Source organism: Sinocyclocheilus anshuiensis, unplaced genomic scaffold, assembly GCF_001515605.1.
Source record: "Sinocyclocheilus anshuiensis isolate Anshui unplaced genomic scaffold, SAMN03320099.WGS_v1.1 scaffold315, whole genome shotgun sequence".
NCBI classification, from domain to species: Eukaryota; Metazoa; Chordata; class Actinopteri; order Cypriniformes; family Cyprinidae; genus Sinocyclocheilus; species Sinocyclocheilus anshuiensis.
Window position 1 is genome coordinate 117,457 of NW_015548210.1, and position 12,268 is coordinate 129,724.

A 12,268-nucleotide genomic window follows, 5' to 3' on the forward strand; every position below is an offset into this window, starting at 1 on the left:
TTGAATTGAAGATGATGGTGATGATAATTTCGACATAATCCAAATTTTCTGTAAGGTGGCTGTTTTATGTACATTCAAGGGAGCTGCTAGTTGGAATCAAAGCGGACAGCTTTTGGCGCCAAAACGTAACATACTACTGGTGTAACGTAACTGAAGATGCTAATGAAACAAATGACGACACATCACATTTAAAGTGATTAACGAAGAGTCCCCCTGTAGTCAAATATTTTATCCCTTAAAACTTATCTTTGATCATCAAAATTACATATTTAAATGTTTTTTCTTGTGAAAATAATTTTCTCATGCCTTAAAATAGCTTGAATGTAACTCTACACCCTTGCCTCATTTACTATACGCGGATCTATGAATATGCAAATTATCCCGCCTCCACTCAGTCACACCAGCCAGCGCCTCCTGATCCACTGAACTGTAGTAACCGCAAAACAATGGCATACACGGATAATGACTGATAAAACTGTGTTTTTACTAGCGGACAACTACAGTGAATACTGTAACATTCGTTAAAGTTACTTACTTGACGATGTTGTGTCCTAAAATGCCTTGAAGACTCGAATGCAGCCGCTTGTGATTGTTAATTCGCGCCCGTGAGCATACGCATGTGAAGTGACTCCGGGCTAATTTTACACTGATGCCACGGGTTATAATGCAAGTTAGCGGTTCTAAATTCACATTAAACCACAGCTGCATGGGTTTTTTGCTCTGATTTATTTTAGGTTTTGTGCTGGTATTGGTATATTTTGCATGCTAGTGATAGGAATCGATCCCTTGACGTGATTGGTTATTGGGTTGTGACGTAGCAAACCAAGGGCTGTTTCAAACCATATTTCTGGGTCAGCCTTTGGGAAACTACAGTTTTAAGGAGAAAATACACAGCAATGGTGTTGATTAATAGATTGGCACATGGTTTGTCTAAAAGCATATTAAAAACACCACATAGACAAATAAACAACATAAAAAACTTGATTTCCACTACAGGGGGACTTTAAACGTTGAAGTTGTATAATACAAAATCGGTATTTCCGTGGATCTGACTGGGTGGGAAAGCTGTCAGGCCCACTCGCAGATCCGCCCATGCTTGTTGTAACATTATACAATTCTTTACTATCACTTTTAAAACGGGTAAATAATGTCACCGTTTTTTATATTTAGAGGGAAGTAGGTCTCTAAAGTTTCCTCACGTTTCTATATGAGAGCCGCAGTCGCTCCAGTGCTGCAGGTGGCGACCGTGAACTACTGAGCGCAAAGACAGCACGCGAAGTGCACGCGGACAAAGCGGACGTGCGCATGCGCCACTTCCTTTCTCTTCCGCAGCTCGCGACGCCTCAGCATGGTGAGTGTTCGAGCGACTCCGTAATGTTAGAAAATAGCACTTTTACCCACTTCTCACGTGTAATAGCCGCATTATAACAACAGTGTCCTACGTTTTTAATCATGATGAATAATATAATGTAGCTTTAGTGGGCTATTTCAGCGTTTGTATATGATTATTTTGTATGAAGTGTTATCGCATCGTGCGCGAGGCCCGAACACGCGCACCGCATTACTACACATTTATTTATTTATTACAACTCCTGACCATGTAATTATTAAAATACGCTTTTATTTATGCATGTGCTTGAATTGAGTTTTCTGTAACTGTCTAGCCGCCCAAGGATACCAAGCAGAAGAAAGATGCGGGCAAGTCCAAAAAGGACAAGGATCCCGTTAACAAATCCGGAGGCAAAGCGAAGAAGAAGGTAAATATTAAGAGTTGGAAGTATTTTACGTCACTTAAGAGACCTGTCAATCATCAACTATGGTTTTATGCTGTAATTGCATGCATGGATTGTAATTTTCCATGTATTTGGTCTTGAGTAGAAGTGGTCCAAAGGAAAGGTGAGGGACAAGCTGAACAACCTGGTCCTCTTTGACAAGGCCACATATGACAAGCTGTACAAAGAAGTTCCCAACTACAAGCTCATCACACCCGCTGTGGTCTCTGAGAGGCTGAAGATCAGGGGCTCGCTGGCCAGGGCTGCCCTGCAGGAGCTGCTTAACAAAGGTGATCATCTGATGCTCTAACAGTGAATATGATTGATTCTGAACTCTTCATGTACTACCTGTACATCACATATGGCAGGGCTTCCAGAAACTTTTTTTTTTCTAGGTTAACTCATTCAGAGATGTCTTAAGTTTTATTTTGAATCCATGATGGAGTGGCATTTTGCGTTTCTCATTGTTAGGTCTGATCAAGCTGGTGTCCAAACACAGAGCTCAAGTGATCTACACCAGAAACACCAAGGGCACAGATGAGGCAGCTCCAGAGAAGGAGGCATAACATGGTGATTATCAACTCATAACGGCTCATTTTCATATTTGGTGTCTTTTGTCAGCTAATGTTGTTTTGTCTACTGGTCTCCTGTATTGAATGTTTATTCATCTCTTTTTCAGAGCCCACCTTGGCTTGAGTTATGGTCTTTTGTATAGGTAAATAAACAACCACAAAATTAAACTTGTGTTTGTGCATTTCTTCAACAAAGTGAATGTGTACCTACCTATGTTGTGTTTGTACTCATTACACAATTGAGAATGTATATTGTGGTTTATGGCAGTAGGTTGAAACCTTTAGAAACCAAACTTCATTTCTCACAATACATATACCAGATCATAATCTTTAGCATACTGCTTTTCTCTGAGCTTTTCAAATATAAAATTGGTTATGGTGTTTTATTAAAATGGTAATTTTAGACAAGCAGGCCATTTTCAAATTGTATAATCTATACATATTTGCCATAACTTAAACATCTTTCATCTGTATGCTTGTGTAATTTTAAGTAAAAATAAGAGGGACAGGGTATGTTTTAAAGCAAGATTATCTTTGCAAAAATATCACTTCGATAAACCTCTTCAAATCAGCACCTACTATCAGTGAAGTTCAGTGTGCTGAAGTTGTTTTCAGCACAATGTACTAAATGTGAAACAGGCACAATAGACAGAAGTAACACAAATATTTTCATGTTGTCTCTTCACATTTTAATTGGGCTTAAAGGCAGCAAGACATTAGGAAAGAGTGAGGTGTTATACCCAGTGTATGAGACCGAACAAATAACAAGGATCTTTCGTTTCATCTACTAAGCTGGGGATTTGCATCAAGGTCTAACACTAGTGCATCAACAAAGTCTTCAATGGTAGGGGTTTTCTGTAGCATTCCTGAGGATCAAAAATAAGAATCTGAATATTTACTCTTAAGATTGACCGTTATTGAGGTCTTACAGAAAATGTAATTACAAGTGTTGCTTTTACCTTGGACCATCAGCATAGGCTCTTTACTGCCTCCATGAGCGAGCATCTCTCTGCGGTAACGCTCTCCCATCGCTCTGCAAATGACACAGTCTCCTTTTTAATTAGACCAGACATACAGTACAACTACAGATATTTTATGTTTTGAAAGTGAACAGTCACTATAAAATAGAAAATATTTTACACTTATTAAATGTAAATCAAACAAAAATAGTATTTCCAGTCACCATGAGTACCATTATCTGTGCACTCAGCATCCATGACAAAATAGCAAAACATATGCATGACAAAGCTGTCCTTACATGGCCAGGAGTTGGAGTTGAAAACTCCACATTGACCTGCTGAAGGGGTCCTGTAGAAAGCACTGCCTCCACACCATCGAGGCAACCGCCCTGGACATGAGGTAGGAGTAATATTTAGCACCATAGCCAACCAGGTGACTTAATCTCAGCTGTCAAGCCTACGTCATCAGAGAATACAGAGATAAACATTTTATTTTTAACATTGTGGGTCAAAAAAAAAGGTAATAATTAGACAAATTGAGCAGAATCTGAAATGCATCTGTGATGTTGCCAATCACTGTGTCATTAACATATGGTAACCCATAAAATTTCTCTGAGGATGTCAGTGGTTGATCTGTATTGTGGTATTCCGTGATAAACCTGGTCCAAAGCTGCATAGAAAATCTGTAAAGAGAAGTGTTGCACAAAAAAAAGAAACATTAATCACTAGTAGACTTAATATATAGTCTACTGTATCATATTTGTTATGTACATTTTAAGGCCTCTAAATTATCAACATGGTCAAAACTTTGCTGAAAAACCTGTATCTACTACATGCCTTCTTTTGTCTGATTTATAGTTTATACTTTATAAGTAAAAGGCCTTTTAGTATAGTTTACAGGTCATGGCTCATGAGTCTTTTTGCTGTGAATTCTTTACTGAATCTTATAAATTTAATATTGCTAGTAATATTTTAAGATGAACATTAACTGGACTGAAGCAACTTGGGTATAAATTACAAACAACTTAGGTATATATGATTATCCATTAACTATTTGTTTTTCTTCAGAAAATCATGTTAAAATGTAAGCATCAAATAAGAGACTTGAAACTTGACATTTGTTCTTCTCTCAATCATCACAGTATTGCACTGCATTGTATGTTTTGTTCCCCACAATACAAATCTACTTCTCTTTGATCATGAACTAAGCTTTTAAATATACTAAGACACGTTATTGGAAAATATTTAGTGATAATGATATTTATATGTAATTTATGCAAGTAGCCTGCTATTATAAATTCTCATTCATTTACATTACAAGGTCATCAGAATTTCATATTTATTTTTGGCCATATAAATATCAGCAACTGCACCAAATTGCATGTTTCTGCTCAGTTTTGGGCTTGTAAATAAAATGTAGATGTTTTTTTTCATCCTTGAGTGTCCCATATCATACTATATGAGCCATAAAAGCCTGATGTATCTACTCAACTATAGTTTACATCCCACAATTACTCCTGACTCATTAAAGCTGACTTTGTTCATATCAGCACTATAATTCTCCATCACAGATATGTGTTTTAGTACCTGTAGCTGAGTGTCAGCAGCACTACAAACCCTCTGAGACTCACATAAACTCATGGAAAGGGGGTAAGCAGAGATGGGGTTTTGCCGCTGGGTGGAGGTAAACTCAGCATCAGCACTACAACAGGCAGCTGGTAAACGCCATCTTCCCTCAGCCGCCCACCGCGGATGGTGAAGTGACAGTCCTGCCATATATGGAAATAGTCTGTTTAGAGATACTAATAAAGCAATATATTTTTAAAATTTTTCCAAAATATATAAATAAACATTTAAAACTATATATGTACACACACTACCCTTCAATGTTTGAAAGAAGTATCTTAAATATGGACGCCCATTTCTGATATAGAATTTTTTTTTTTTTTTAAGTGACTTTTTATCTCACAATTCGGACTTTATATCTTGCAATTCCAATAAAAAAGTCAGAATGGTGAGAAATATACTCAGAACTGCGAGACATAAACTTGCAGATATAAAGATATAAACTTGCAATTCGGAGGTCAAAGGGAGAACAGTGACATAAAAAGTCGCAATTACCTTTTTTATTTTTTCAACAGAACCACATGAAAGACATGAATGTGTTTATTCAGCAAGGATGCATTCAACTGATCAAAAGTGACAGTAAAGATTTGAACATTTTCAAAACTTTCTATTTTAAATAAATGCTGTTCTTTTGATCTTTCTACTGTATTCATCAAAGAATTGAAAAATATATGCCTGTTGTATATTAATGTATATGTAGCTGCACAACTGTTTTCAACATTGATAAGAAGAAAAAATGTTTCTTGAGCAGCAAATCAGCAAATTATAATGATTTCTGAAGAATCATGTGACACTGAAGACTGCTGAATTTTAGCTCTAACATTACAGGTACAAATTACCTGATAAAATATTTTAAAACAGAAAAACTGTAATGATATTTTACTTTATTACTTTATTTTTGATCAAATAAATGCAGCCTTTGTGCGCATAAGAGACTTCTTTCAAAAACATTGACAATTCTTACCGATTCCAAAGTTTTAATCTCATACAAACGCGTAATTTTTATTCTTGGCACGGAAAAAACTGAGAGAACAAAAGTCAGAGTTCTGAGTTAAATTATGACTTTTTTCATATCTGCAAGTTTATGTCTCACAATTCTGCAATTATTTTCTCAGAATTGCAAGTTGTAAAGTCTGAATTGCAAGAAAAAGTAGTCAGAATTAAGATAAAAAGTCACAATTTCCTTTTTTTATTCCGTCGCAGGAACAGGCTTCCATACTTATAAATATATACAGTAATATTGTGAAATATTATTACAATTTCAAATAACTGTTTCCTATTGTAATATATTTTACAATGTAATTTATTCCTATGATGCATCAGCAGCCATTACTTCACTCTTCAGTGTAACATGATCCTTCAGAAATCTTTCTAATATGCTGACTTGCCACTGAAAAAATGTCTCGTTATTGTATCACTGTTGAAAACAGTTGTTTCTTAATATTTTTTTGTGGAAACTGTTATAGAAAGGTCGAAAGAATAGCATTTATTTAAATTAGAAATGTCTTTACTGTCACTTTTGATCAATTTAATGCATCTTTACTGAACACAACTATTAATTTCTGTCCCCAAACTTTTGAATGGCATTTGTCGTATATGTGTGAATAGAATATGTGTGTACAGAATCAGTCAAGAGCAGACAGCTGTACCTGGTGAGGTTTATCAGGTCTGCGGAATAAATCACAGTAGATATATCCCAGCAGTCCCTCTGTTTCATGGACCACAGCCTGTTGGCAGCACTAAAAACAGTAAATACAGCTGCCCATCTGCATTAATACAGGTGCATCTCAATAAATTAGAATGTCGTGGAAAAGTTCATTTCAGTAATTCAACTCAAATTGTGAGATGCACCTGTACATCTGTGAGTGATCGTCAGACAGTTGATTTTGAAAACTGAGCAAACAAAGATGGAGGAGAGAATCTCACAAGCTTTCTGACATCTTCGCACCACAGTTCGCCCATCTTCGGCTGCTCTGCTTGAAAAGGAACGCCCAGAAGCTGCATGAAGAGACGGATGAGTCCCTCCATACAAGCACCCAGAAGTAAGGGCTGTAGACGCTGGGATCAATGTTAAACCTACAAGTACATGAATGTGTATGAGGATAAACAGGAAGTAGATGGTAGGGTTGGGCCGATAGACATGCCATCGTCCATCGCCGAAATCCCGATGTTGAGCCGGCACTTACCACACATTTTACAAGATTAGATGTTTGTCAGTGGTGCTCAGGATCTGCAAATCATTCGCCATCGTCCTCAGTCATCTCTTCTTACCCTGTTTATGTGGTAAGTGAAATTTTATTTACTGTAATGTAACAGGCAACCGTTACACCGTGTCTACACCGGACGTGACAGTTATCATTTTGCGCCGCACCATGCCGCATCAGCTAAAGTCTGTCTACACTGGACGCGACAAAGCGACTGTTGAAAATCATCTGAAATTTGTCCAGTGTAGACAGCATCACTGATTATAATAAGTTCTATACACTGATCTATATATAATGAATCTCTATTATAGATCAGTGGTTCTATAGTATTTTGCCGCGCCGCTCGCGTCCGGTGTAGACACGGTGTTAGGAATCGTTATTTGTTTACCGTGCCTTATAAGGATTCACGCTTCGGGCACACCCCCCCTCCCCCACCGCCGATGTCATCGTTCATCGGGATGTTTCACTGTAGACATCGTCCGATGCCAATTTTGTAGACATCGCCCAACCCTAGTAGATGGCCTATCCAGAGGGATGTATACATGAAAACGCTTCACTTTTCCGTTCGTATGGCACAACTGAGGTATGCATGATCCCATGCCATCACTTCCTGACATGCGAAAAACAATATTTAGGAAATCTGTCTGCATTTGTGATGCAAATTTTAAAAAAAAAGAACGCAGCATTCACAAAACAAATCCACTGCACAAAATAAACACTTACAGGATTTGTCGAGTGTGTTTTCTTCTTCATTTCTTTCATCATCTTGAAGTCTCTTGATGTTCTGTATTATGACAAACAAACAGAGTAAACTTTACAACACACATCAAAGATTCCCATTCAAAAACAGCAGTTAGTGCGAAAAGTAAACTTCATCACAGTCTCTGTAAAGCAAACAAATTTGTTTGTTTCAACTCCATTTGCAGCTAAAAGAGGACTGTAGCCAGCAAGTGATACTCTGATTATATTTACCTGGTCTTTTAGCCATCGTTCCTTTCAAATCCCTGTGTGCAAACGACTCATAGCCCACTAATGTTGCCAGCTCGTGTCTACAAGCCAAAAGCTCATCCAGACAAAGCAAGAGACTAGCGTTGGGGTACAGAAAGATTTTATACGCAGCTTCCCGCACCTACCAGAGGGAAGAAAAAAAGACACTTACGGAACATGCAAATGAAAGCGAACCTTGCCATCTAGCTTGCATAAACAGCCAATAGCATGTCACACCACAGGGACATGATGGATTTATGTGCACCTTTAAGCTCAAGCAACAAACAGGGAGATGGTAACTACGTAAACAGAATAATACGATCACACGCACCAGCTCATTAGTAGAGTCAGCATGCAACCTGCCGATCTGAATGTGGTTCCCGTCTATGAAAAAGCAGTGGCGGATGTGTTCTGGTAGAACTTGCTTATCTATGGCGTTTGGGAGCTGAGAGCCGCTCAGAAACTCGTGGTAAAGATCCAGCAGCTTCACATTCAGAGCAACAGCCTTGCTCCTCTGAGATGATTCATAAAGAGATATATATAAAATCAGTATGATCACGTTAAAAAGTGCTTGTATTTTGGGTTTTAAGGATTGTTCTCACCTTGGATTCATCCAGATGTATTCCACTGATCTCAAAATCAAACATGAAGAGCTCTGCCACTCTTCTAAATCAGCAACAGAACCACATGAAAGAAATGAATGTGTTTATTCAGCAAGGATGCATTCAATTGATCAAAAGTGACAGTAAAGACATTTATATAGTTTTATATAGTTTCAAAACTTTCTATTTTAAATAAATGCTGTTGTATATTAATGTATATGTAGCTGTTTTCAACATTGATGATAAAAAAAAATGTTTCTTGAGCAGCAAATCAGCAAATTAGAATGATTTCTGAAGGACCATGTGACACTGAAGACTGCTGAATTTTAGCTCTAACATTACAGGTCCAAATTATAAATAAAATATTTTAATATTATAATATTAAAAATATATATTTTAAACATTTTAAGATAAAATATTTTTAAAACAGAAAACATTTATTTTAAACAGTAATAATATTTTACATTATTACTATATTTTTGATCAAATAAATGCAGCCTTTGTGAGCATAAGAGACTTCTTTCAAAAACATTGACAATTCTTACCGATTCCAATTTTTTAACTCATACAAACACAGTTTTGAGTCCATAGTCATTTCAGAAAAACATCTTCTCTTGTTTAACTTTTAAATCATGTTTAAAAGGATTTTTCAAAGTTCACCTGCCTTGTGTCTGAGTCCAGTGTGTCCAGTGCCAAAACAGCCTCGTTTTCCAGTCAATTCTTCAGGCTTTGACACAAATCAACATTTGTATTGAGTCTGTAATATACACAAGCAAATAAAAATAAAACACAAATATTGTTTAGTACTGCCAGAATAACCAGATGACAGATAAAACACTTTTCCACAACAGTTCCGATTTTAACGCAGGCCCTTTCCGCTGCCTCCCGGAACGCAGCATCCGGATGAGCCACTTTGATGAAATCTGCCTGCAATGAAACACTTGTGAGATTTATTTAACAGACCCCTAACAAGAATCACAGTTTATGCTACACCAACACAGTTATGTTGACCAGGTCTGCAACTCTGCATAAGCGGTCAGACAGCTGATCAAATGTTTCCACAGTGACGGCACCAGGAGGATGTGTGCAAGCCTTGTGGACCAGAAACTCTGCTTCCCTGAGAGCCTGATGCTGAGCCATCTGGAAACCGGCAGGACCGCTGAGCTCTGATACTCCAAACAGACCCTGAGAACAGAGAGGAAAGACACTCATTTTACACAGAAAACAAGGTCAATGCAACTGTAGTCATTTGTATGGAAGCCTGTTTCTGCCAAGGAATAAAAAATACAATAAAAAAAGGTAATTGAGACTTTTAATCTCAGAATTCTGACTTGCGAGTTTATATTTCCGAATTGCGAGTTTATATCTAGCAATTCTGAGTTGATATTTTGCAATTCTGAGTTTATATCTAAAAAAAATGTTTTTTTTTTCGCAATTCTGAGCTTATATTTCACAATTTGCAGATATAAACTCGCAATTCTGAGAAAAAAGTCAGATCTGCAAGACAAACTCAGAGTTCTGAATTTTTTCACAATTCTGAGTTTACATCTCACAATTCTGACTTTATTTCTTGTAATTCTGACTTTATTTCTTGTAATTCTGAGTTTACATCTCGTTTTTTGTTTCTGCCACAGATTAAAAAATAAAAAGGTAATTGTCACTTTAAATCTCAGAATTCTGACTTGTGGGTTTTATATTTCCCAATTGCGAGTTTAAATATCTCCCAATATCTCGCAATTCTGAGTTGATATTTTGCAATTCTGAGTTTATATCTAAAAAAAAATAATAAAAAAAACTGGCAAAATCAGAATTGCAAGATATCAATTTAGAACTGTGAGATAAAAATTGTCAGAATTCAGAATTGTGAGATAAAAGCTACAATCACCTTTTTTTTTTTATCCGTGGTGGGTTTCCATACATCTGTCATGCCAATACAAAATTATATATTATAATAATATATCACAATACTGTAACAATAAATTAACATATAAAAATATACAAAATTATATAATTAACTGAAAATACTTGATAAAAAACTTTATCAAAAATAAATAGAAAAATGTATTAAAAAATAACTTTATAAATGCTTTTTATTTAAAAAACAAACAATCACTTATATAGACAGCAAGATACGTTAGCCTAAATTATTTTACTGTTAAACCACATATATTATAAACTATTACAAAAGTCCTTTGATGATATATTATTAAAGTCTCACCACATTTCTCTGTAAATGTTCAAATCGTTGGTGCTGAACATTGAACGCTGCTCCAAACACGCACACACACAAAACACAAACACAAACACACACAAACACACACACACACACAAACACACACACACGAACACACGTGCGAGCGCATCACTGAAGACCATCACACACAACACTATTTACCATTACAGCATAAGCTCCTGAGAAAACGCATTGTGAAACAACCAGGCCGGCTCTTTCAAAGTATTATGCAAACATAAGTAATTAGCCTAACTAAAGTTTCCCAGTTTGTAAATCTGAGGAGATCAGCTGTTGTTTGGGATTTCACCTCTCGTGCGAACACCCTGGTTAGGTTTCACTTCAGCACTTTCTATAATCAACAATGAAAATGTGAACTATAATCCAGAAACGTTTGTTATATTTATATATTTCAGAAATGTATTATGTTTAGCAATGCTATGGTTAATTCGGGTTTGTTTTTTTTCATGCACTAACGAAACTGCGCGGACGGTGGGAAAATGAATTGTGACCTGACTGTGACATAAAGCTCAGAGTAAATAAATCTATCCAAAGCAGCAAACAAAAGGTCGCCCTGCCCTTGTTCTCCACTAATACACTGGCGAAAATGTTTCACGGGAAGATAAAGCTTTTTTATTTAAGTTAATGACCGGTTTATTCAATTATCTCTGGAATTGATGTTGGTTTAAAATCTGAATATGAAGAGATCACATGCATCACATATACTGGTCAAACAACACTGAATTAAATAACTGTTTTTGTTTGTTTGTGAAAAGTCTGATCAACCAAATCAAGCATTCACATTGTATGCTCTTCAGCTGATCTGACAAATGCCTTGAGCAAAATCACTGAGTCAATCAAGGACAAACAAGTGCCCTCATTTCTTTATGTTTTATGTAAGTCTTGTGGATCAGATAGGTTTGTTTTTCATCTCTTTGACAAAGGTTCATAAGGGAATCTAGCCAACAGCATTAGCTTTACAAACCAACATTAGAAACAGCAGGAATGTGGCACTAAACACAAAGCTCTGACACTCCCTTGCCTTAAGCTGAAGTGTGTTAGAATATAAACAAAAACCCTTATGGCAAACGTTTTCTAGGTCATCACAGTCAGAGAAAGTTTGGGTGGGGGCTGGGGTTAAGATCACATATGGTGGGCAATTGCTTATCCATTTATCTTATTAGGCGTATTCTCTGTTTTCATGTGGGAACAGAGTGACTGTTGATGTCACTTCCTGTGCCAACAGGTGCTGTTTATGAGCTTGGATCCATCTGTCCCACAGCTGATTTGGTCATTTAAGATACTCACATCAGTAC

General features: G+C 36.7%; 1 protein-coding gene and 1 pseudogene across 1 annotated transcript; one reads left to right on the top strand and one right to left on the bottom strand.

The window, feature by feature from the left end:
* Positions 1-1,251: 1,251 nt before the first annotated feature.
* LOC107653718 (40S ribosomal protein S25) lies at positions 1,252-2,512 on the top strand. Its single transcript, XM_016440517.1, has 5 exons — positions 1,252-1,351; positions 1,665-1,757; positions 1,879-2,062; positions 2,244-2,342; positions 2,452-2,512. The coding sequence occupies exons 1-4, from the start codon at positions 1,349-1,351 to the stop codon at positions 2,336-2,338; spliced, it is 375 nt and encodes a 124-aa protein (XP_016296003.1). The 5' UTR covers positions 1,252-1,348; the 3' UTR covers positions 2,339-2,342; positions 2,452-2,512.
* A 511-nt stretch (positions 2,513-3,023) lies between these two features.
* Positions 3,024-11,042, bottom strand: LOC107653686 (mitochondrial intermediate peptidase-like; annotated as a pseudogene).
* Between the last annotated feature and the right edge of the window lie 1,226 nt (positions 11,043-12,268).

Bases quoted from the DNA above. Each gene is read 5' to 3' on its own strand.
- LOC107653718 (XM_016440517.1), top strand. The intron at 1,758-1,878 runs GTAAATATTAAG...GGTCTTGAGTAG, and splicing joins GAGGCAAAGCGAAGAAGAAG to AAGTGGTCCAAAGGAAAGGT. The intron at 2,063-2,243 runs GTGATCATCTGA...TCTCATTGTTAG, and splicing joins GCAGGAGCTGCTTAACAAAG to GTCTGATCAAGCTGGTGTCC.